General features: G+C 39.3%; 1 protein-coding gene across 3 annotated transcripts in view; it reads left to right on the top strand.

Moving 5' to 3' along the window:
- LOC122974040 (pyruvate carboxylase, mitochondrial-like) overlaps window positions 1-26831 on the top strand; it is a 301961-nt gene that overhangs the window by 262902 nt on the left and 12228 nt on the right. For all 3 annotated transcript variants that reach the window (XM_044341882.1, XM_044341881.1, XM_044341883.1), the window contains exons 20-24: window positions 4644-4801; window positions 5736-5822; window positions 16280-16459; window positions 20805-20979; window positions 21790-21863. In XM_044341882.1, coding sequence (XP_044197817.1) covers window positions 4644-4801; window positions 5736-5822; window positions 16280-16459; window positions 20805-20979; window positions 21790-21863 — 674 coding nt within the window. The remainder of the gene's footprint in view (window positions 1-4643; window positions 4802-5735; window positions 5823-16279; window positions 16460-20804; window positions 20980-21789; window positions 21864-26831) is intronic.

Here is a 26831-nt window from a genome sequence, read left to right as displayed (position 1 = left end):
TGACAAATATTGTTCTGGGCAATTTAGGAAACATGACATAGTACAGCAAAAAAGTGTCAAGGGGAGAGAAACTCTCCCAGTTTTTAGATACAGTTCAGTTTAGTAACAGAATATCAATTTTAGAGCATACAGTACCCCTAGAGAAAGACAAGGTCTTTATTCAAGAGAGAGAAGTTTTCAGGTCTCACAGTTTATTCATGGAATTTCAATTTGCTTCACTTGAGACTGAGAATGGGATTCAGGATGTCTCTCCCCCCACACACACACACACATGTGCATCCTTATACTCTATCCTAATGTGACCCTGCTACATGCATTATGCATACACATGCAGACCAACTCCTTCTCACTTCCAAATTCTTTTATTACCTGTCACCTTGTGCTCATCTCCTCTCTTCATCTCTGGCTCTCTTTATACCTCTCCCCCCCTGCTATCTCTGTTTTCCTGTCTCACTAATTTTGTAATCAAACAAAGCACTGCCTTGGATACTTCCATACCTTCCTGACCTTAAGTCTGTTTACTGCTTTCCTTCACTCCTCCACCTTTTCTCCCATCTCTGTTACAAAGCAATAATCAGTGCTTTGCAGTGTGCTCTGCCTCCTCTAGCTCTCCCCCCTCCCTCTGCTCTCATGTCTTTTCCTATCACTGCTGCCTCTTTTACATTGTCTATCCATCCTCCTCCTCTTCCCTCCCTCTCACTCAGTGACAAAGCAATTAACAGCACTTTTTTTTTTTTTAACTCCCTCCCTCTCTATTCCAGACTCCCCCTCTCTTTGCTTTTCCCATCCTCTCCCTCAGTAGCTGCTTCTTGTCTCCCACAGCATCTTTGCCCTGAAGAAATGGCAAAAGAATCGCCTCACTGGTTAATTCATTTGTCTTTAAGCTGTCCGTTTATTTATTCAATCAGCAACAGTATGTGTGCACACACTCATGCATTTTAAAAGTCATACATATTCACAAACACTTGTGCAGCTGAATGATGACAAACATTAAAGTGGTCCTTATGTTTATTTGACGTAGCCTTTACTGCCTTTTCTCATGCATCATGCATGGACTTAATTGATGAAGAATTTCCAGCTGCCACAACATTGCAGCTGTTTAAGATGTAGCAGTCATCAAACACACCAAACAATGTACACGCACTACACAAAGCATATATGTAGGCACTCACAACTACTGAACCCAGACAGTGAGGCAGGTGAGCCAGCACATTTAGCTTCTTGCTCACCTCCCTCATCTCTCCCTTTCTTCATCCATCTGTGTTCTGTTTTCTCTTCTTTTCTCCCTGAATCTTCCTGCCTCTCATCTGTCTTCATCTTTGTGTCTTGGTTAGCTCTCATCATCTCATCAACCACAAACTGTGTGTCTGTGTGTCTCTGCAGTGGTGCAGAGAAGACGTGCACGAGCTTATGAGTGCAAATACAGTATGTGTGTGTTTGTCTTTCGGTGTTCAGCATGTGTGCACACGCCTGTCTGTTTGTCTCCTGCATTAGTGAGTTTGTGCTGCTAATGAGTTGTATATTGATGGCACTTTGTCACTGCCAAGCAGCCATCTGAATGACTGATCTATGTACGAACATGTATTTGTGTGCCTGGGTGACATACACATGGTATCGTTTTGCAGTGATTGATCGTTAGAGGAGTGTAACCAGCAATCCAGACACAAACAATGTTGTATTTACCTGCAGCCTGATTGAACAAATGGCAGATTCACTAACATTTGTAGCTGTTTGCCGTTAACTTTTAAAATACCAGGGCAAATCTCAAAGGGCATCATCAACTGTTGCAAATGCTATAGATAAAAGAACAAGATGCTCCTGCCATCTCCCCTTACCAAAGCACTTAACTGATAAACTAAAGGTAATTCATGCAACATAACTTTTGGCTTTCACAAGACTTTCACACAGGTGTGGTGTTTGGCTGATTAGAGTTATCCTCAGGAAACTTCAGGCTTGTCAAATAAATTTCTCCAGCAGATGGTTTGAGAAATGAGAGAAATTTCGCCACAATTTACAAATTTTACATTTTTACAGTGCACTAAAAGAGTAATAATATCTGCATATTTTCATGTAACTGAAGGAAAATCCACGCCAAAACTTTTTAACACAATGGCAGCGTACCCTCTTGCTTATATTTGTGACATGTTGAAATATTCCACCACACAGCAACAACAGAGTTGTCAGTTACTGTCAATGGAGGAGCTACAATATTTCCTCTTTCAAAGAAACTTCATTGTACACCAACATTTCACAATCCATCACAAAAGAATCAGAGATAGCAGTTTATACACCCACAGTAACCTCGGTACAGCAGAGTAGAATGCAATGTATCAGTTTTGTGTAAAGGGCAGCGCTCTTTGTGTTTCCAGCTCAGAGAAATCAGTTACTGCTGCTACTACTACTACTACTACTACTTATTTAGTAGAAACTTGAAAATCTGTTTTGTTCACTAATCTAAAGACATGATACATAGACTATGTAGCATTTCCAGGTTGTTTCTGAAGAGACATTAAAATGGCAAAATCTCAACAAAACTGCATCACAGCCAACATCTGGTAAGGAGTAGGAGAGATAATCTGGTTAACCAAGTAATTAATTAATGGTTGCAATGTCGTCTGACAAAATCAACATAAATACAGGTTAATAATAACAGCTGTATATTGCATGTATATTGACATTCAAATATGTTATCACAGAAAAAAAGTTAGACGACTGAAAGTTGCCCTCTTAACTTCACAGCCCCCCATCTGTGACTGGACAGCTACAGACACAGTCGGTTACTCCGCTGAGTGTCAGCGTGTTAAACCTCCGTTCAGTCTCCTCCTGCTCTCTGTGACACCAACAGTATACTGTGTTTTAATGCAGCTGAACTCTCAGTATAGTTTTGCTCATTCACATATTTTTGTTTCTGTCATCAGACAAGGGTTAACATTTCATTTCCACACTGCTGTGAAAATCATTTTATAATTGTCAGTTGTCTGACAAAATTAACATAGATTAATGACAACAGCTCTGCTGGGTATTCAGTTATATTGACATCAAAAATAACTGTAATAGAGAAAGTGAGAGGCAACTAAAGGTTGCTGTCTTAATCTTACTGGTTCCCGTCCCTCATTTTTATCCCGTACACACTGAAACACCATGCCGGCGTTTTAAGATTTACACCCTCTGGAGCTGTTTTTTGAAAAGCTCCATTTAGGGGGTAGAAAAATACAGTTTCAGTCTGGATGTAGGACTAGAGAGAAAATGATGCATTTACATATTTACCTGACTTGGTGTGGACGTACTCGGAGTGGAGTACAATTGGCTGATGTTGGAGTAGTGAAATTAGAGCTGAGCTGATGTGGATCAACTGTCACGTTGCACATTTCGTCACTTCCCCTTTTTAAATTGAGGCTGTAATTTCACAATGGAAGCATAAATGAGAGCTACAAAAATGGTGTTCTCAAACAGAGAAGGAAATGGACCTAATTACCGAGTGACTTGGCAGGCAGCTGAATTTGAGGAGCAACAACACGCACATTAATTTCACATTAATTTCACAGTAGCTCCATTTCCCCGCCAAGATCACAGTGGAAGCACACAAACACTTTTTGGAGTACATACTCACTTTGACTCATAAAAATTCAAGCCTGTCACTTAGCTGTGGATGTAACGAGCTAAGTTTGTCTCATTAACATGGCTGATTTTTGTCATCATTAGCTAAGCTCAGTGTACTTCCAGCAGATTTTTCCTTTCAAGGTAATCAGCTTTAACACACCTTAACTGGCTGCAGCAGAATGTCAGTAATATGAGCAATATTAGTTTTTTTTTTTAAAGGGATCATAAGTATCACAGGGATTTAATGAGCAGCTTTGGTTTGGCAAAAGCAAGATGGAAATGTTGAGTGAATTAGTAGGCCTGCTCATGGGATAAGAGTACACTTTACCTACACTGTAGTTGTAAGACACTTTTAGGTCCTGAAATTGTCTGACTTCATGTAAATTTTGAGTGGGAGCTCCAGGAGGATTATATACTGCAGAAATGTCTCGGTTGATATTTTGGCTTCCACACCAACTAGTTTAGTAAAGCATAAAAACCAACATATGTACTGTTGTTGGAGACACTGTCCACACACGCTTGATAGGTCGGACCTGTACTGTTTGACAAAGTGTGTTTTAAAAAAAGAAAACCGTGACAAGTTTCACATCACGTTTATATTTTCATACATCAAACTGAACAGCATAAGCCCGGCACTGTCACCGTTTGCTAGCTGGCACAAGTTTTGTGATGACTAATTCAGATAAATGGCAGCTTTCCACATAAGCTTCCATAACAGTTCCACTGTATTTATAGTGAAAAGTTGCAGATTTTGCCTTTTAAAGCTGAATATTGGCAGCACACCCACATTAATCTCACTCAATACAGCATATAAAGCATAATATAATACCCAATGCAATACATTTAATAAGTCAGAAATTATACCTCATTATAAAGCTTTTATTTCTCATAAGTTCCTCTTCTCCTTTCATTCCATGCTTTAGATTTATATTTGTGTTGCTGTCTTTAGACGAATGTCTCTGTCTCAAATAACTAGATCAGTGTTGTCAAGTTTGAGCATGATGTCCATTGATTTCATGTCATTCTGGTTTGCTCTGGTGCAGGTATTGCTCTGGAGAAGGTATTTGACTACAGTGAATACTGGGAAGTAGCCAGAGGTCTTTATGCTCCATTTGACTGCACTGCCACCATGAAATCTGGCAATGCTGATGTCTATGAGAATGAGATACCCGGAGGACAGTACACCAACCTCCACTTCCAGGTACAGTGAGCTATTCTAGTCATTTTTTTATTGTGTTTTGTGTCAGTGATTGATTTTCAAGCTAAATGAGTTAAAATGCATTTCACAAAGCTCTTAGCTACATTTTTAGCTCCTTTGGATGGATCATTATTGGTGATCTGTGTGTGAAACTAGAAGATTAGCTGCGTGTAACATTGGAGTTTAATCCACTATTTCTGTACAGCATGTGAGTCCACCTCAATGCATCTTTTAAAGTGTTGGTGCACTTGTTTTACTGTACTTTACAGTTAATGTATGGTGTGTTGACACAGGAAATGTGAAATATCCTCATATCTGAGAGGTGTTTAACAGTCTAAGTTTGAAAAAACATCATCATCTTGAGAGAAGTCTACCCACTTCTGAAAACATTTGTTCAAGGCATTATCTTTTTATAAACACTTGTCAAGAAAGTGTAGTCGTCAGAGGAAGTGTTGTAGAAACTCTTAAGCGAAAATGTTGCTTGAGCAACTTATCCCAGTTTTTGTTAATGCTACATGGCAGAAACAGCTTCAGTGGCTTTTTACTGTGCACAGTCACACTCTGAAAAGTGTCACATGCTATTTAAAAGTGACTGAATCCACAGCACTGTGCACCCACTGGAAAGAATATGTGGGTGCACATCCCGGAGCCCAGTTGTGACCTGTTTATATCAACGAGTGTTAAACAAATGGGCTCTATTGCAAATTATAGTTTACAGTGTGATATCGTACTGGCCCATCTGGCTTTTGCTAGATGAACATTTTCACCATACATTTAAAAGCTGTGGGTGTCAGTAGACAAATTACAGCTTTAAATCACAAGTTGACACCAAATTGCCCAGACTGCCATGATTTTTTCCTTAAACAGAAAATGGTAAAAACATTATTTTTACTCTGCTCATTCATACAGTTTTTTGGTTTCCTGTGATTGATTACAGGCTCACAGTATGGGACTGGGAAACAAGTTCAAGGAGGTGAAGAAGGCCTACGCTGAAGCCAACAAACTACTGGGAGACCTCATTAAGGTGAGACTTAAAGATGATGCAACACAAGTCCCTCAGCTTATTTTCAGGAGTGTACCCAAGCTGCACACTTTTTGCTTGCAGTGTGCGCTGCTGGATGTATGCTGTGTCACCTGTAGGTTTCTGATGAGACACTTTGAAGCTTCACTGCCATCTTGGCAGTTATTGGAGCCATAAAATCCTAATTTGACTTGGCAGACAAGACTGAATTGCAAGCTCTGTGATTCAAGAGCAGCACATCACTTAAAATAGTTCATAATATTATCCCATCATACAGAACAGATTAAACAAGTGGGAAAATAAACAGCTCTGCATCTTAAATGACTGCACGCACAAAGCTAAGAACATTGATGCATTTCAACTATAAGGGTGTTTCACTTCACTTCCTTTCTGAATGATATCCAAGACAAGTTGGGAGGTATGTTCTCCACAAAAGTACAAGTTTTACTTTGGCATGTATTTGACATTCCTCCATTGGCGTTTCTCTCACACTGACTGCTTCTGCCAAGCTGCCCCTCTTTCTTTGCTTGGCTGAGCCAAACGATCCCAGATTAAGTTTGGTACATCCACCGTTCTGTGCTGTCTGGATTCACTTTCAGCCTCACAGTGTGTTTGACCCTCTCTGGCTTCCTTGGCCTTTGCGGGTAGTTTTCTTACTTCATTCACCTTTTTTGTCGTGTTGCCCTTTCCTTAACTAGACATTTTTACCCTTAACCTGACGAAATGTATCCTACCTATTCTGTATCACTTTCACTCTGTCACTCACATGGTCATAAGTAGACAAACTCCAACTTTTATTTCACTAAAATAGTTTTATTCAGGACTCTCAGCAGTGATACTTTTGTCTTCTTTGTACTGGCTTACTCTATGTTAATTTGGGTACAGTGAACTAGTTTTTGGTTGATTTCCTGAAGGGCACATTAATCGTAGTCATGGAGAGAGAGCTCAATAGCCAATTCTACAGTCAACAATTTCATTCTCAGCCTAAATTCACCTCATGCCTGGCTTTTTGTTTTTCATTATCTTTCATTAATTCCTTTGTATTTCTTCCTTCATTATTTACCATCACAGCTTAGTAAAAGATTCATCCCTCTTTCACCGTGTTCACACTCACTCTGTAATTGTTTTGTTCTCTCATTTGCATTCTCTTTCTTTATCAAGCCGCCCTCTCACCTTTCGCTTTCTCATTCCATTGCTGCCTTACACACATTTATTCCCCAGCCATCTTTCTTATTTTGCTCTCTCTCGTCACAGACGTGCTCCCATGGATTCCCTATTACTCTACCTTTCCTCTTTTTCCTTTTTTTTTTACACCATTTCTGTCTGTCTCTCTCTCAATTTTCCTTCTTGGGTCCGTTCTCCCTAATTTTCTTTCCCCCTTTCTGCTCTCCTCATCAATTCCTCTCCTCCCAACCTCCCCTACCCTCTCCCCATGCTCTCTATCAATTCAATTAAGGCTCGGCGGGCTTCACTGCACAATCCAATGTTGGCTTAATGTGCCTACGGGTCCTGCTATGCTCTCTGTTGTATCCTGTTAGCTTGACAATGGCTGCGTCTCTCACACTGTTGGCTTGTCGATAAGGGAGAAGGAGTGCTCTTGTCAGATATAGATATTAAGTAGACAAACCTCAGTGGCAGCAGGGAGACCAACCAAGGTATATACTGTATGTTGACCCTGATCTCCCACACACAGCAGAGCTGTGGATGAAGGATTGTGCTCGTCAGAAGACCATTATGCACCAAATGTTTAAGATATTACGGATATTTACAGGACTGATTTTAATCAAGCACACTGCCCAAACCCACCATTAAAAAGATAAACAACTCTAATTATGTTAGATTTTTTTTTTACAATAACTTTTTACATTTAATCATCATCAAAGCATTTGCATAAAAATTATTTCAATTAAAGGACCAGTGTGTAGGATTTAGTGGCATCTAGCGGTGAGGTTTCCCCTCACTGGGAACAGATTAAGTGTGTAGGGAAACTATGGTGGCCGTGAAACTTTCTCTTCCCTTCGTGGAAGAGGACCTGTTCCCTATGTAGATAGAAAGAGCTCATTCTAAGGTAACAAAAACACAACAATTATTATTTTCAGGTGATTATACACCAATTAAAACATACTTATGAATATTATATTTAATTTCTGCCAAGTCCATTCTGCTAGATGCCACTAAATTCTACACACTGCACTTTTAAAGTGATTTCTTACTTTCATAAGCATGTTAATTCCTTTTTAATTTAATTTTTAATTATTTTTTTGTTGTTGGTTTAGCAGCGGGTGCCATGTCCTGAATTAAGAAATCAAGATATTTATACAGGATGTCTCTTAACTGAGACAACTCCTGGTTAAAAGTTAAAAAAGACTTCAGAAGATTTATATGCGTATTCTAAATTAAATCAAAATCTGAGACTTTAAGACTTTAAATTGATATGATAAAATGTTCATAAGCCTGGCTGTTTAGTTTAATATTAATTTCAGATGTGCAGCTTAGTATAATCATTACATTGCCTGCTGTGCAACCAATGCAAATCCACCAATTCATTCGCAATTATAAAGGACTTCTACTCAGCGAAATGAAGGGGTATAAATACATCCATCGTCTCCAGTTTTCTTCAGCATTAATGGTGTTCAGTTTATAGAGAGAGTTTGAGGTCAGAGAGCCATCGCATGCCTGTTAATGTATCATGCAGCAGCCGTGAAGCTAGGGAATATAATGAGTGACAGTGGATGTTTGCCACACTGCTCACTGCAATAAGACAGGGTCAGGTGCAGCTAGCACATGTGGGATGTGGGCAGTGAGTCAAGCACAAGTTGGGGTCAACTGTATGTGTGTATTAGCTTGTTAAATTTATGTGAATCACAACGGAAAGCAGATGCAGAATAGAGAAGGCAGGGTACAAGTATTGTCAGGATGTTGTACATTGTATGTATTGCATGACTGCATGCTTTAAATTTTTCAGAAGCCTCTTAAGGCTAAGACCATTGTACTTCTACTGAGCTTTTTATTTTGTGAGGTATTTTTAAATTTAAATTGAAGCTACAGTACTTCTCAAATATATTGCATCTGTCAAGAGCTGTCTTAAAATAGTTTATTTTGCTTGTTTTAAATCAATATTGTCAAACATATTGTCATCTTAAATATTTAATTGTTTTATTTGCTTTATGCTGTATTTTCCCCATTCTTTATTTAATATGGATGACTGAAATGGTGAAATTCAGGGCTGTTCTCTGGAAGAAATTGGGAGAAAAAAAAATCAGGAAAAACAAACATTGAAAAGTCTGTCTGTCTGGTGAAGAAACCTTGAAAAAAGAGAACAAGTGATGCAGCTGAGTGGTGAACTGCTGGAGGACAGGGACAGACGAATTTTATTGTTTTTTTTGCCCTCCTTCCCTCATCATCCTCCCGGTCACGTAGCGGTGCCTCGCAAACACCACAATGTTGTAATATTACCTGAACAATATGAAGTTAAAGCGAAGATGTTAATAAGTTATCCCTACTAGTTCTGGAGCTACTTATCGTTTTTGCTTGAGGGTGAATTAACTGAAGCAACAGAGAAATCAGGCAAAACATACATGAACAGATGCTACAGGCACCGTTTTAATAATGTAATCTGACAATTCTACACATACAGTAAATTGTTCTCATGTGTGTATGTTTCATTTAAGTACTTGAGGTATTCACATAACATCCCATAATTTACAGGGATGTTTGATTAATCAGCTATTACAGTATCAAGTCAACAATCATTTTCAGCATCTCGCAGAGGGACCGCATGAGAGTTTTACAAATGAATCAGTTTAGCAGAGAAAAGAAGGAAAAAAAAACAACTTTGTGTCTAGTGCTGCAAGTAATGATTATCGTCATTATCAATTCATCTACAGATCATAGCCTTTAAAATGTCAACGAATAATGAAAAATGTCCATCACAAGTTTCCAAAGCCCTTGGTGGCGTCTTATTCTGTCTGACCAATAGTCCAAAACCTCAAAATATTCAGCTTAATTTCACAGAAGACTATGAAACCTAAAGTAAAAAATATTTACATTTGAGAAGCTGAAACCTGTGAATTTTTGCCATTTGTGCATCAAAAAATTACTTAAATTTCTGTAGACAAATGAATGAATTGTTGGTCAAACTGTTTTTCAACAAGTTTGACCAACAGTCTAATCTTTCGTTATGGAAAGTCCTGAAACTGTCTGTGACTTACATACAGCTGGAAACTGGAGTTTACTGTTGGATGCATCTTTATGCATCTCTCCTTTTCTGCTGCTATTTTCTTTCTCGCTCTGCTACATCTGTCACAACATGAACTCGTCAGTTATAAGGAGGACAAGTGGTTTATGTATTTGTGTGCTTGTGTGTGTCTTTCTCCCTTACCTCACTTACTCTGTCACTTTCCTTTTGCAATTACAGGCACATTTTCACTCACCTCCACACTCTTAAAACACACACGGTCTCTCTTGCTTGGAGGTGGAGCACCTCCTTGTTTTGCCTGTGGCGCTGCAGATGTTTATTGCTTGTGTCTGTTTGCCTCTGTCTCTCCTCCCTTTGCGTCATCTGTCCATCCCTTTCTTTCTCCCCCTCTCTTACTCTTCTTGTCACTCTCTTCGTCATCCCGTCTGCCGCTCTCTCCCCGCTTTCCCTCTCCACTTTCATTTTGCCTCATCTCCTCCTTCATCGCTGCCTCCCATCTTCCCTCATTTCGATTAGACTTCCTTCATGTATCCCTAATCTTTCTATCGTTTCCCCACTACTCCTCCCCCTCTCTCTCTCTCTCTCTTTGAGTCTCTCGTTATCACTCCTCTCTCCTGTCTGCTCCTCTCCTGACAGGTACCATTCTTCACTCTGCTCCTGCCCTGGCTGGTTAGCATTGCAGAGAGAGAGAGAGAGAGAGTGTGTGTGTGTGTGTGTGTGTGTGTGTGTGTGTGTGTGTGTGTGTGTGTGTGTGTGTGTGTGTGTGTGTGTGTTGTATACTTTACTTCTTAATCTCACACACTCACACATAAGCAGAAACACTGTTCTGGATGATATAATCCTTTGCCCATTGGGGGAGTTCAGGTTTGGATAGACTAGCATTTCAAAACAAATATGAGCAAAGCACACGGAGACATACAAGCGCGCACACACACACACACACACACACACACACACACACACACACACACACACACACACACATACACACTAAACTGTACTAAATTTCTGCTGCCAGGAGTGTGGAGTTATGTAGGACCACTTAGTAAGAGATGTACATTAGTGAAAGTGAGAAAGATGGACAGAAGGTGGAAAAAGAGTAGTGTGAGAGTGTGAGCGAGAAAAGGAACATGAAGGTATTAAGAATAGAAAGAGCAGGTGGAAGTGGATGAGGGTGAAACAGGTCTTGGGTGTTAAGTGTGATAATGTGAGCCTGCGTGAGGAGGTACATAAGGTTGCAGATGAGTTTAAGTGGTGGTGAGAGAGGCATTGAAAGATCAGTGTGCCAAGTGCTGCTGCACAACAGTACTAAGAGTGGAGAGGCATTTGATGTTTCCAATTATTCAAATGTGAATTATGTCATATGGAATTAGTAAGTGTGGAAATGAAAAATTTTGACAATTTGCTCAGCATTTAAAGAGTGTTTGGTTAAAAAATGTTTCTTTATAGATCATTTGTGCATGCATTTGTAATAAAATGCATTTGTAGAATAGATGACACAGAGTATTTTGATCTCATTATTCAGAAATGTTCAGAATTTTCTGGAAGATTGTCAAATATCTGTCCAGTATAAATATGAGAAATGATTTAACACTGTTGCTAGCTGTACAGCACCTGTTGTAGTTGAATGACTATCAGATCACATCAAGTGCATTTGTTTTTAGCCTCTCTAGTGGTGTCAGTCGGTTGGTCCGCCTATTTGGTGCAGACTGAAATGGATTGCACTGAAATTTGGTAGAGACGTTTGTGGTCTCCAGAGGATAAAGACTTTTTTCTAGCGCCACCATGAGGTCAACGGTCAAAATTTTAATTTGTCAAATACTTTGCTTGATGACCAAATACCTGCTAAATTAACAACAGTCCTCAAACACTGATGTTTGAACTGACAACCAGTACTATACATACTATCATTAGTTCATACCTGAAAGTTTAGAAAAATTAAAGCTCTCACACCACCCTCACACACATCTCTCAACACTTTCCTGCTCACAACACGATAAACTCTTCTGATACAGGTTACCAAGACCTTTATACTGACATCACCCGTTGGCCAATTCCTGCTGTAAAGATCAAACACAGATTTTGGAACTCAACTTTAATCTTTGGTTTTACAATTCACAGAGCCACTGGCATGGCTGTAGACTCTTAGTTTTGTGTCTGCAAACAGTAATGGTCATTAGTGGTCATTAGCTGCCTTCAAAGAAGAAGATAACTTGATGAAAACACAGTAAATTCATAGTTTTTGTGCTGCTCCAAAAATGATGAGCATTTCTGTTGTGGAGAGAAAAAGTAACCAAATGCAATATTTTGAAATCCAAATGAACTGAAGTGTGTGAACTATATTGAACCTATTGTATCGGTTAAGGCTGAGAGGGATCGAGCCAGTCTGAGCTGAGCTTCACACAGGAACAGAGGAAATCTGATTTTTCTAACCCTGCGTGACCAGGATGTGATTTACCTCACTCCCCGTCCAAAAATATAGAAAAACTCACACATCATATATAACTCACACACAGTTGAAAATGAGATTTTCTTTTCCTGTGTGTGAGGCATCCAGAGAAAACTGGAGGTGGTGATTCATCAACAGAGATCGATAATGAGAGTAACAATCTAGCTGACACTGATGTTACTGTGGAAAAAAATATTTGGCAAGAAGGATGAGGAACAGAAGAAAGGTGTTTCATGAAAAAACAGTTAAGAGTCAACGTCTTGGCTTTTAGTGTGAAGACAGACGATAGTTAGGAGCGTGAGAGGGATGGAGTACGAAGGATGATTCATGATAAAGAGAAGAGCAACAATTCTTAATTTTCCAGTAAAGAAAAAATTGAACAATGTACTCGGGAGACAGAGGGACAGAGGAACAATGGAGAAAAGAGGTGAAGGTAGACAAAGAATGCACAGTCATGCCGCTTTCGTGTGTTTTAGATAGATTTCGAGTAACTCAGCAGTGAGCTTTTGTTCCACAGCTATACCAAGTTAATGGCCTCTCCAGGGATGTCAACAGCCCATTCAAATCTCTTAAGCTTTTCTGTAAACAGTCATTCTGTAAAAGCAATGTATCATTATCTCCTCTATTCACAAACACAATCAAACTGAGCTATAGGTGTTGCGGCAGGGAAGTGCACACTTGTTTCAATCAGCAGGAAGCATTTCTTTCTTGCATCGTGCTGGGAAAGCTCTGATTTGCTTGCGAGGCTCCTTTGAAAATGTACCCAACTGGTTGCAGACTGTAACGGGTATCATGGGCTGTTTTTAAAATATGTGTGGGGAAACAGTTATCATAACTGGTGCCATAACAACCAGCACATATGGTGAGTCACTGATGTCCTTCATGAAAGTCAGAGTTGCCTCCTCCCTGATTCTGTTTCTCATGAAATGTCTTCTTTTAGATTCAAGACTGACAAAATCACTCAGCTATTATAACTTGCTAGTGGCATGGCTTTAAGGATGGCAATGCCAGTCTATCTGCCTCAGTTCACCATATCTCAACAGTTATTGGATGGACTGACATGAAATTTGGTACAGATATCTATGGTACACAGAGAATAAATCCTAATGACATTGTGGAGACTTTTCATCTAGCACCACCAACAGTTCAATTTTATCCAATAATATATCTCAACATCTACTTGACTGATTGGCACAAAATTTAGACGTTGCCAATGATTTTGGTGATTCTTAAACTTTTCCTTTAGTGCCACCATGATACTGACATTTGTGTGTTTTTTTTAGTGAATTCCTCAATAACTCTTGAATGGATTGGCATGACATTTGGTACAGACATTCATCTCGTCACTAGAGGATGAATTGTGATAACTTTGGTGATCGTCTGATTTTTCATTCTAGTACCATCATCAGGTCACATTTTCAAGTTGGCCAATATTTTGGTTTCGACCAAATCTTTACAAAGCTGATGACAGTAAGCTTAAGCTATACTTGGTGATTGTGCTAATTACCAATGTTAGCATGCTAACTTGTTAAACTAAGATGTAGATCATATTAAACATACATGCCCGCTATACATCAGCGTGTTAGCATACAGGTGTGTTTTTTTCAGCAAACTCGGGCTAGATGAATCTTGCCTGAGTTTCCGACTTGGAATTTCAACTTGAATGACCACTCCATTGCACTTTTCCATGTTGGAGGCCATTTTTTTCTGAGTTCCGATTATAATAGATTGCAGCATTAGCATTTAGCTCATAGCAGCACTGTGTCTAGCCTCACAGAGCGCTAGCATAGCTGTAGCCTGTTATTATATTATTATTTAGAGGAAGCCTGTATTACACATTTAGGGCATGGAGTTTGAAAGAAATGTGCATTTACCAGGCAGGGAGGGTGTGACAAATGAAGCTATTGAAGTTGCATTTTGCATTAAGTGTAGAATCCAGAGGGGTTTTTTAGGTTGACCCATACAAGAGATTAAAAGTCAGTGCATTTGGCCTCTGCTGCATTTTTAAGTGCAATGTTAAATTGCAGCAGTGCACTTTGAAGCTCAGAGCGGGTGCATGATGTTACACTTGGTGACAAAGTGACAAAGAATGTTATGACAAAAGACAATAATATAGTACATACAGTATATTCTTTTGTACAGCGTTTTCCTTAAAGTGTAGCATTGTATCGTTAGTACTTGTGTTGGCACTGATGAAATTTTCTATCTGTGCTTGTTCAAAGACTAAAGTGATCCCAGATCCCAGAAGCTCAGCTAGCCTCACAAGCACCTAAGTCTCAGGGGGTTGTGGTAATCCCAGAGCAGTGTTTGTGCATGATTACATGTGTGTGCATCATGTCTCACTCTGGGTAATTTGTCATCACATCTGTTAAAAACAGGTGTCAAGTTCTTTGGTGGGGAATTCTTTGGGGAATGTCAACTTGGTCTATATTTGTTCACCCATTCTCTCTTTTTTTCTCTCTGCCATCAGATATCAGCAGAATGCACTAATTGCCACAAAAATAGGCATCTTGTTTAGCACGAGCCCAGTCTTTGTTCTCTGCAGTCCTTCAGCTGTCAATGCTTAAGTTTACAGCTCTTCAAATTATGGGTCAGGCTCAAAAACAGGATTTGCTGGCTGGGTCTAAAAGTGTGAGAATAGCTTTAAATTTGAGAAAGGCTGGGTCTTGAGATGAGAGACTGAATGTTTTCTGACACATTTTTCTCCTCCCTTGATTCTTTCTTTGATATTTTCTGTCATTTTGCGATGAAACCTGCAGGGATTGAGCACGAGTACAAAAAAAGAGTGTCTGTGTGTGAGACAGCAAGGTTTCCAAAGATGGTTGTCAGGTTTTTTTTATTGTTGGTGGATCACATTAATTGACCCCCCTCTCTCTTAAATGGTCCAAGTACCAAATGGAAGTGAACAGGAAGCCTTAAATCCGTGTCTCCATTCATTACGATAGAGGAGTAATATGTGCAATTGATATTTGCATCAGTGTCCTGTTCCCAGTCAAAAAAGACTCCACTTATCAACATTATGCAAATAGGGATTCCTATTACCATAATGATATACCATTATAAATAATGTAAGAAGGAATATATGTGATTTTAATGAATGTTTTCCTCGCTCTTTCTTCTTCCCTCTTTATTTTCAGGTTCATTCTGTTTTCACAGAGAAGACCTGTATAGTTTAGTTCATGGCTGCCAAATCTAATGATTTAAGGGACTGTATAGATGTAAACATCTTTTCATTTCTCATTCTCCTCCCCCGGCCGCCTTTTTCTCAGGGTCACCCAGTACTTAATCTTCATGGACAGCATCTTCATTAAAACAAAGACTCTGTCACCACTTCTCTCTTTTGGCAAAATCATTGTGGATGTGTATTCATACCTGGGCAGGAAACCTAATATCATTGTTCAGAGAAAAATGGTGCACTCTGACAGACAACTGCAACCACTTATATATATATTTTTTTTTTTAGAAAGACAAACACAACAACTAAAAGCAAGATTATGCAGTGGAAAACTACAATATTACCCATAATAGATTCACTCTGTGTGTTTTTCTGTACAGTGCTGACGTTTGTCAGATCAACAGGCCGGTGGTCACGTACCAGAGAGAAGACATGAGATAGCCTCTCTCCATGTCCTAAACATACTGACATATCATGTGTACTCCAATATCTTGTGTTCAGCCTGTGGTGAAATAGAAATGCCTTACTGTGCGCTGATGTGAGATAGTATTCATTTTTTATCCTCACAAAAAAGGGCTTTAACACTGACAGTAACACATACGTTTGGCACTCACAGTTCTCTTTTTTTCCTCTCTCAGGTGACTCCATCCTCAAAGATCGTCGGCGACTTGGCCCAGTTCATGGTGCAGAACAACCTGACCAGGGCTGAGGTGGAGGAGAGGGCGGATGAGTTGTCCTTCCCTCTGTCTGTGGTTGAGTTCCTGCAGGGATTCATTGGAATACCACATGGAGGATTCCCAGAGCCATTTAGATCTAAGGTACTGTAGCTTGTCCTGTAAACACACACATGCAACTTTTTCCTTCTGTGTTTTAATTTCTCACATGGATTTTTGAGGATTCCCTGAACAACAATATAAAGTTCGAAGACAGTTTGGATGTAAAAGAAAGTATTCCATTTGAACTCTGTGTCATATAATGTCTAAAATTTAGAAAAACCACCCAAGATTAGTGTAACATACACACCTACATCTACAGAGGTAAATACAACATCAGTCATTTAGAGCACAAAATCCAACTCTTCATAAACTATTAATCTTGTTTTCTTCCACTTGTACTTTTTATGCAGCCAACACACAACACAAACACACACAGCCCATTTAAAGGCACGTGTCTATGTGCAAGTGCACACACACACACACACAGATTCTGTCATATGCTTGGTTACATCTGACAGTTGCGAGTCCCCAGGAGGACATTGAAAACGGTGAAGAAAACCGTGGTGTTGCTCTGTCCTCTCATCTCCTCTGTTTCTTTACCTCCGTCTACTTCTCCTGTCTCCTCCTCTCGTGGCTGCAAAGAGCGAGGGAGAGACTCTCATGTGCATCAAGGGCCGGCAGCTTGAAGTCTCCTTAGGAGAGTCGCATGAACACACACATGCATGAATAAAGGCAAATTTGTCACATCCTTCCAAAAACCCGCTGACATATTGACACTGTTCTGCAATAACCTGACAAAAAAATGAAAATCTGACTGTACTTTCTATTTTTTCAAGTAAGAGAAACTAGTGGATGTTTTTCCCCCCATTGATGTCCACAGATGTTTCAATATGTCTTACCAATGAGCTGGCTGGCTGGTGCGTGAAACATGAGATGTGTTAGACCCCGTTTGCACTTTTACACAAGACACTGTCACCGTATGTGGTTCAGAATTTTGCAACTACAGTGCATTTGCAAACATTTTTGTAGAGCCTTTAACTTTTACAGAAGCTAGAAGATAATTAAAACTTAATTAATCACCAATATTCCCTCTCTTTTCATGAACAGAACTGAATTTAGGTGATGCTCAATTCCTGTTCATGAATCTGTCCTTCATCCATTCATACAGTATATTCATGCCTATTTATTTCCCTGCGGTTACCTTTTCTCCCTCACATCATTCCTCGTCTTTGTTTACCTGTCTGTGAAACTAACTCCTGCCATCCTGTCTCCTCTCCTATCAATTTGCCCTTTCTCCCGCTGTCTCCTTACCGTAGTGTACAGTTGGGAGATTATATGATCAAATGTTTGTCGTTTACGGCGATGGCTTTCCAGGCAGTCCCACCCTTCACAGTCAAAGTGATTTTTCAGTTTTGACATACACTATCCAACCTTCTGTCTGCTACCTCTCTATTAGTGTCTCTCCATCTTTCTCCTGTATCTCAAAAATGTGGCATTGGAGTCCATTCCTATTAAACAAATAAGACAGTGGATAGCTTTGGTGTTTGCCTGTATCAAGTTTTCCCATTTCTGCCTTTCATTTTCACTCAGCACAGGGATCCTTCTTGAGCATACATGAATGCAAACATCTACATTTTTTCGGCCTTTCATTTCCTTTCCTCGCACATCTTTTATGTATTGCACATTATCCGTGCGGCTCAGCCAGCTTGTACCATTCATTAAGGATATAAACAATGCATTATAGTGTTCGAAGTAAATCCTCAGCACACATGTAGAACTGCTGCCAATGTTTCATCTGAGCCAAAAAAGTCAAGAATCTCCCCTACAGACATTCAAACCACAACAACAAGAGAGACAATCCACCCTTCGACGTTAAACACACACTGAGGCTTTTTCACACACAGCTCAGTGAAGAACTAGCTCTCAGATTTCAGCTTTGATACAAACTACTTTTGAGAATATTTTCATTTGTGTGCTCATAGCCTGTGTTCACACGCAAGCTGTAAAGTTTGAGGTAAATCTGATAAATCTCACTGTCACTCACTGCATATATTACGGTACATTTAGAGCATGAATCAAAATAATTGGTGTCAAAACAAGTTAAAGTTGTTTAAAGGGAAGAAATTAAAACATTATTTTATTATTAAATGACTTTCCTTGAAACAGCATTAGCTTTGTAAGTAAGTGCCTCGTGACAGTCACCGACCGTCATTTACCACTGCTTCACTTCATCTGTTCATCTTACTTTCTTGTTGGAGTGTTTGTGCGTGTATTTGGATATTATTGCAAGTTTTAACTTTTTAATTAGCAGCTATACATTTTCTTTGTTGCATGCAAGACAGTAAGATATAATCATCCCTATGTGCTGTAGCTGAAGGGTTTTATACATGCAAGCAGCATGGAAGAAGTAATGTTTCTTTAATGAAGCCTTGGTGGCATTAATTAGTTAGTGAGCAGTCATTCCAGCATTATATTGCATGCTCTCATATGCATTCAAGATTGCATGCATGTGGAAACCTTTTAGGACACAAAGTGATAATTGAGGCGTTTCCTTATCTTAGTTCTGTCACGCTCGGTTCATTTGCAGCGTGGACCGGACAAAGGAGAGGAAAACAAGAAAGACAGGAAGGCAAAGGAGAGAAAGAGGGGAGACGGTGGGTGGATGGATGGAGGGATGAAGATAGAGAGAGGGAATAAGGAGCCTGTCAGAAAGAAAGTCAATTTGAGAAACAAGATTATTGTAAAATACAGCACATCGCTCAGAGCGCTGCACTCAAAAAAAGAAAGGAAAAGAACGAGTCACTGACAATAAAAAAAAAAGAGAGTGGGGGTGTTTTGTGGAGTGGTTGTAAGAGAATTGAGGAGAAAAGCAAATAACCTTGAAGGAAGAGTTTGTCTTTCCTTCATTTGTTAATGCAGTCACACACACGTCTGTGTCTGTGCCTCACACTTAAACAATCAAGCAGTTTAGGTGTAAGGCATCCTCAGAGGACACAATGTTAATGAGCAGGGACTCCAATGAGCCTGCCATCTTTGAAGTGTCTTTCTCTTGCACACACAAATGAGTCAGCTATCTTTGAACTGTTAGCTCTGTGACTAATAGCATTGCACTGGGCCCTTTGTCTGGAGATTTCCATAAGGCACACACACATGCACTCATAAATGTGCTGATATGTTTCCACGTACACACAGACAGTGAAGATATGAAACACACACTGACTGGATAACAGCACGGCGCGCACACACACTTCACAAAGAAAGTATGGATATATGCACACGAGAGACATGCAATCAATTGAATGTTTAATTTGACAGACACACGCTAGGCTTGAAGTGTAACTTAACACATTAGCTTAGGCGATGAGTCTTTTAACCTGAATGAAACCAAGATAAAGACACACTCGCAGGTTAGGTAGCTTTGCCATTAGCTTATGCTGTTTTGTATATTTCCAGGAACATTTGCTGAAGCGCTGAAGCAGGCTAAATAGGCTAATTGTATGGAGATTTCTGCAACTATCCCTCCCTCCCTCTGAGTGTGTGCAGGCTCTGTGCTGTCACAAGAAAACAAGAAACAAAGAGAAATAAAAACAAAGAAAATAAAAAGCAAAACAGGGATTGCGCCGCATTACAGCGACCTTTAGGCGAAATGCTTGTTTTGACATAATCTCTTCACCAGACATTATTAGTAGCCTCAGATCGATTGTCTCTACAAGTTGTCAGATACCAACAACTGTGTGGGCAGATAAAATGTCATATCATTAGTCTTATTGTAGCCTCCACTTTCCATCATTGTTCCTTCTTTTCTTTTCTTTTCTTTCTTTCTTTCTTTCTTTCTTTCTTTCTCTGCAGTCGTCTGTGATGGCTGATGGTTCTTTACTGGATAGAAAAAGATGGATTGAGAGAGGATGGGAGAGATAAAGGGAACGAAAGTGGAAATCACTGCAGATCTTGACACAACAGCAGTGCCACTTTTATGCAAATTTAGAAATAACTTGCATTAACAAGTTCTATATTCTCTGCAGTTCAAGTGTTTCTCTCCCGATTCAAGTCTCTCTCTCTTTTTTTTCCTCTCTGTATCTCAAAACATCTCCCCATGTGTCTTCATCTTCCTCCTCCTTCTCACCCAAAGTGTCTCTGTCACTTCAGTGCTTCAACAGGTTGCAGCTTTTATCCAGATATATGGTTGTGAAGTACAATGTGAAGGTTTTACCAGTACTTTATACATTCTGCATGCATCGGGGTCACATGGGGATATTAAGAGTGGGAAAACATTTTTGAAATACTATAAAACTATGAATCAAAAGCGTTAATGTTTGTTTCCCCTTTCTGTCTTCTTGTCATGTACCCTCACTCCCTGTTTTTCTCTCGCACATCTTTAGTCATGTCTCCTCTTGCTTCATCTTCCCCTAAACTGACCTATTTTCTCTTTTTTAACCTCCCATCCCAGGTGCTGAAGTCCCTCCCCCGCATCGAGGGCCGTCCTGGCGCCTCTCTACCACCGATGGACTTCAATGCCCTGGAGGAGGGGCTCCGAGCCACTCACGGTGATGAAATCACCCCTGAAGATGTGATGTCAGCAGCCATGTACCCCAAGGTGTTCCAGGAATTTAAAGAATTCACTGGTGAGTGGGCAGACGTGATAAGTGATCTTTGTATCTAGATATTTCAAAGCGTTGAAGAATGGGAATCAATAAATAGTTTTGTTTAAAATTTTAATTATTGAAATGTGCATTTCGATCAAATTGAATTTGTTAAATTGAACAAGCCTGGGTTCATGGCATTTGGTCTCATTATCACACACTCTCTTATATCATTCTCATTTGTATTATTAGTGGGGCTTGAAATTAGCACCAGCCAACATTCAGTCAGGAACACTTATTATAAAGTTCAGCCATTAGGTAGACATGTTTTTAATTGTTGTATTTGGCATAAAGGAAACCAGTCACTTGCTTTGGATTTACTGCATTTGAACCCTGAATTACAACAACACACAGACTGCAGCCATCACCTAACATTGAGATGAGGAAACATACAAATAAGACACCAGAAAAGCAAAGACTTCTGCTAGATGGTGAAATAAGCAGTAACTGCAGTCAGGCAGTCAGTAGTGGCATGATGCAGGAGAAGCAGAAAACTGTGGTGGAAGTTTAATAGGTTCCCTGATAGAGGAGCTGAATTTAACCAAAGGTTATTTAAAGCACCTACAGTAACATTCAGATGCCTGGATTAACATAAGCTTAATTGTTGCTTTGAAGAGCAGAGAAATGTTAACTTCAAGCCGGTAGTGCTTTTCTGTGAGCATCTTTAATAAGTAGACCGTACACCCCTGAACCTGATCCCAACACTCAGTCTTCTCTAATTCCGCCATCACAATTAAAATGATAATCACAGAACAGAGCCTTTTGATATTAATGTCACCTCTCTATCTCCAGCTAACTTTGGACCAGTGGACTGTCTCAGCACCAGGCTGTTCCTGGATGGACCCAAGATCGCTGAGGAATTTGAGGTACCTAACTTAATACCATACACATGTATTTTGCGTAAAATGTACCAATAATAATGTCTAATGTTTTGTGAAGCTCATTGAACACTTCATTAACAGATCAGACATTCATCACAGAATCTGTATACTCCCACAGTGTATCTGTAATTATATTCTGTTACAAAAGTAGACAACGGGGAACCTGTCAGATTCGCAGCTAATGTGTATGACTACAGCTAAATAATTAGCACTCTAATACTATAATGATACTTTTAATATAAGTAATGATTAATTTAATATATTTGGTTCTTTAATTGATTCTGATATAAATTAAATTCCATGAGGAACAGACTTTGTCAGCAGGAAATGATTTTTCCATCACTGCAGATGGCTGAGCTCTGGAGCAGAGTCACAGTGAAGTGCTGATAACACAGTGGGGAGGATAGAGATATTAACACTTTATCAAGGGAACTACAAACAGCATTTCTGATCCCTCTGGCCATCAGATTGGCCTTCCTGCACAGAAATAACAGATTCATTTTGTCGTATGATGTTTGAGAGCAGCACTGAGGGGCCCATATCTCACACCAAAAATATAACTGTTACTGATTTCTAAAGCTTGTACTGTTCGTTTATTCTCCAACAGGGAGGCAGTTTGACATGTGGTCTGATGAAGGAATAAAACATGCAAATAAATTAATGGTGTACAGATTTGGTAAAATAGAATAAATAGCTGGAACTTTTAACTGCAGAGCCACAAGACCTGAAACTGAATCGTTCCAGGGGAATATTGACATCTAGGTAGCAATCCATGTCCTGTCAACTCAGATATTAGATAAGCAAAATCAGCTAGCTGGAAATTGGTTTTAACATGCGTGAATATACAGTCAGCAGAAATATTTCAAGAGGGTGTGCTGATTGAAAATTTCTCTCTATACAGAGTACAGTTTAAAGATGCTGTTTTTATCCAGAAAGTGCAGCACAAACACAGAATATAACAGCAGTAACTACTTGGATGAGCAGAACTAAAGTGATTGTTCAAGTCCAGATTGAATAGTGAATTCCAAAGAAATTGCTGAAACTACTGACAGTAATCTTTGCTACAGACGTCAGAATCAGACGTCAGATCAAAGACAAATTTTCCTTGGCTACTGAACAGGATGTTGGAAGAGTCTGTCACTCAATATGTCATCACGTAAAAAAAAAAAAAAATCTTGGTATGATATTCCAAACTTTTAAACTGCTTACTAAAAATCTCCCTTTTTAATTTTGACTTTTGGTTATGGGGAGGATGCAGACTTGGATTTTATGGAAAGGACAATAATATACTGTTGGAAAAATACAGATTCCAGTATTCCATAAGATTTGAGCTTTATTTTTCCTCAAGGAGTAAACTCAATCAGTCACTGCAACATACAAGACAATTATTACTTGACAGATGGGACACAAACATAGCAAGATTTCTTAAAATTGCGCTGTTGTTGAGCTGGATTTTATTTTGAGCTAAAGCGTTACGGTGCACCTGCTGACGTCCACCACCTCAAAAACATAACCAGTCAGGGCTGCAACACTGCAAAAGCTGTGATTGGATAGCATGGACTGCTTGTGTTTTCCTTGTTCCTACCTCGTTCTTCTTGTGTTTTGATGCTGGTGGAGATTGTTGAGAGTGAAGACGAGATTAAGGAGTTGAAGTTGAAAAAAGACTCTCAGTATTTTTCTTCCTTTCAGTAACAACATCAGGCAAAGACATCACACTGAAGACCTTATGTTTACTGTGATTGCCCCCTGAAAATGAATGTAAACACAGCGATTGCATGGTGTAGTCTCATATTCAGCAATGACATATGGTGAAATTACATATAAGTTACCTGGATGTAACTCCAGTATCTACTCCTCTTAACCCATTATGTCAACTATAAATCCTCATAGTGTGCTTTATGAGTCTTGTGTGCAGTGTTAGGTGTGTTAGGGCGGTGATGGTGTATGCAAAAACACTGTTTCTAACTTGGCACGGCAGTAGTTTGAAGCATTCATACAGGAGGTGAGACGGGTCAGAGATAATTGCTGTGATGTTTTTTTGACTGCAGCTCCGTTGTGACCTCAAAGTACTTTTGTCGGTGTGTTTCTGAGAAACAGGCGGTAGCGTGCAGGGATGGGAAACCTGTCTTTGTACTGCAGGATGAGGGAGAATCAAAATACAAAGATATGAGACCTGATGTTGAAAGACTGAAATCAGCCAATGAGAAGCCGTGGAGGAGGTGATCTGGAAGTGTGTGAAAGAGATTTAGTTTTTTACATAATTAATTTCAAGCTTCTGAGTCCAAACGAAACTAATCATTAAGTATCCCTCTGGATTAACGATTGGAGTTAACTGCATAGGTCTAATTCTGTCAGCCAGCTGGCTAACAAGCTAGCTGTTTGTTTGGTATACATCTGCAGTAAATACCAGAATTTCCTGGTAAATTGAAGCGTTTAAGTAAAAAGTTTCAGTTTTACAAATTCCCTAAACTCATGTTATTTACTGCACTGGAAAACCTGCTTAACATATTTCCTAGCTTTGAAAGCCCTGTGTTCATTGAATCTTTATTTTAAAAGGACGAATCCTTCAGTGTTCATGTTGAAGTGATGCATTTCTACTGCTGGTGTTACAGTTACATAAAATATTTCGGCTTTGTGGCAGAATTCAGTATGTGTCCACATAGACGCAATTTTGAGACCAGAGTTCGAACACAAAACCTCTTTCTCAAACAGTTGTTTCCAAGGTGTTTCTAAATCAGTGTTTGAAAGACACATTTTGTGAAGATCTGCACTCATGGACGACTTTCATGTTGAATCAGGGACAGTTGAGTCATCACTCTATTGTTGCCCAGCGTTTATATATATTTTCAGTATTTTGTGTGTGTGGCTTAAGTCAAACGTGTCAATTAAGAGCATTTTTATGCATTAATGAAATTCACGTTAAAAACAAGAAAGGAAATCTACAATCCCATTGGCCACTTGCTACCTTTCACCATTTTTGTCCAGATACTGCATCATTTGTACTCCTCTTTCTACCAGTATTAGTTATAATTATAATCCCAGTAAAATCACATCATTCATTATAAATCATCTTTTCCCTCCACAATATTTCAATATTTTCTCTTGATTCTCTCATTACGAGACACACACACACACACTCAGATTTAACTGACAGTGATTCAGAGCGGCCAAAGGCAACCATGTTTAATTACTGCTTCATTTTACTGCAGCAAAATGCTTCCAGGCTGGTGTTAATTGATTTTTATATTACGAGGGACACGGGGAGCACCACTATTCTGCTGCTGTATTACTATCATCAAAGAATCAGAGGCTGTATTGATTGTGCTGATATACTATTGACCCTAACGACAGGCAGAGCTCCCTGCCCCCTTTGTTGTCAATCCACCCAAGGGTGTGCATCATTTAATACATTTCCATTAGCAGGGCTAACAGAGCAGGGATTTAGTAATCTGGCAGGAGACCCACAGCTGGACCACCAACCATGTAATTAGAATAAATCCTCAAAATATTACTATATGGGAGCTTCAGCAGTTTTTGAGTATTTATTTTGGTTGAAAGCTACAGTTTGGTGTGCTGTTCTTTTCAAATTTCTACATTATACTAAATGACCTGAATCAGTTATTCTTGATTTGAAGTCCAAACAATAGTCATCAACAAATATGGGTAAAACACCAACAAAACACTTGAAGAGTTGCAGCTGTAGAGCAGCAGAGACAGATTTGATTAGTTGATTGCAGTATTGGCTCTCCTTGCAGTGAAATTGATTTTCTCACTGTTCCTTCTTTAAAATCAGAAACCTCATACTTAACCTGCCTTAGCTTTCAGTGGGGTTTTTTTTCTCTCTCCAAGTGGAAAACTTGTCATTCAAGCATTTCCCAAATGCAAAGCAGATTTTTTTTCTCCCCCTCAGTACTTAACTTGCTACTGTTTATCTAATCTCCAATCCGTCAGAGCTCTTGTCATTTTTAGAACATTCAGACAGACATTCGCATTTGTTCTCAACATCAGTCATTTCCACAGAAACAAACTTCCCCCTGTTGTCATGACGATGGGTACTCCCATTGGATCAGGTCCGATTAGCAGAACCAGGCGAGAGATGGAATGAAAACATGTCAAAAAAGAGGCCTGTCACATGCAGCACGAGATTTGTTAGTTGTTTTCCTTCTTTTCACCATGAAGAATTTCTCGAGGGTTAAAACAAGCTCCTTTATTACAAACGATTGATCTCTTGCTACTGTTGTTTCTCATCCATTTCACTTTTACGTCACGTTCATGACAGAAGGCTCAGATCATGTGTAGCACTTCATAATGTGGTGGATACATTTATTTACATAATTAATCACATTTATTTTTATTGTGGTTAATTTAATTCATTTAACAGTTTGCTTTCAGTCAAATTAGTTATTTGTATAACACTATACTGTGTGAATAACTGTGTATGACTATTTAAGAGAACAAAGAACATGTGGGGCACACTTTCACATCATGAAGTTGAAAAGTTTTAATGATAAATCACAACATTTCAGTTCTGAGACCTTCATTGGGTTCGATTTTAATTCAACTTTTATTTACATGATGAAGGTCTCAGAATGAACTACATGTTAAGAAATTGTGTAGAAATGTTGCTACAGCATCATATTGTCAGGTCTTTTGTCTGTATTTGATAGGTGAGGTTATCTCTGTTGAAATATTAATGACCTGGCAATCAAGCAACACCTTCAGAGATGTATTGAAAATGTTAAAACACAGATAAACATCACTGGGGAAAATGGACTTTCCTCATTTCCTGACAAGTTGACTTTTTGGAGACAGAAGGTGTCCACATGTGATATCAATGACAGTTTGATGTGAGGGTTAAATATGCTGGAGGCAAGTTGACTGTAGGCCCAGTGAATGACAGCTGCTGCAACCTCTGAGATAGTTTATCAGAAGAAAACAATTGTGTGGGTGTCG

This window comes from Thunnus albacares, chromosome 22 (genome assembly GCF_914725855.1).
Source record: "Thunnus albacares chromosome 22, fThuAlb1.1, whole genome shotgun sequence".
Lineage (NCBI taxonomy): Eukaryota > Metazoa > Chordata > Actinopteri > Scombriformes > Scombridae > Thunnus > Thunnus albacares.
This window is presented reverse-complemented; position numbering and strand designations above follow the sequence as displayed.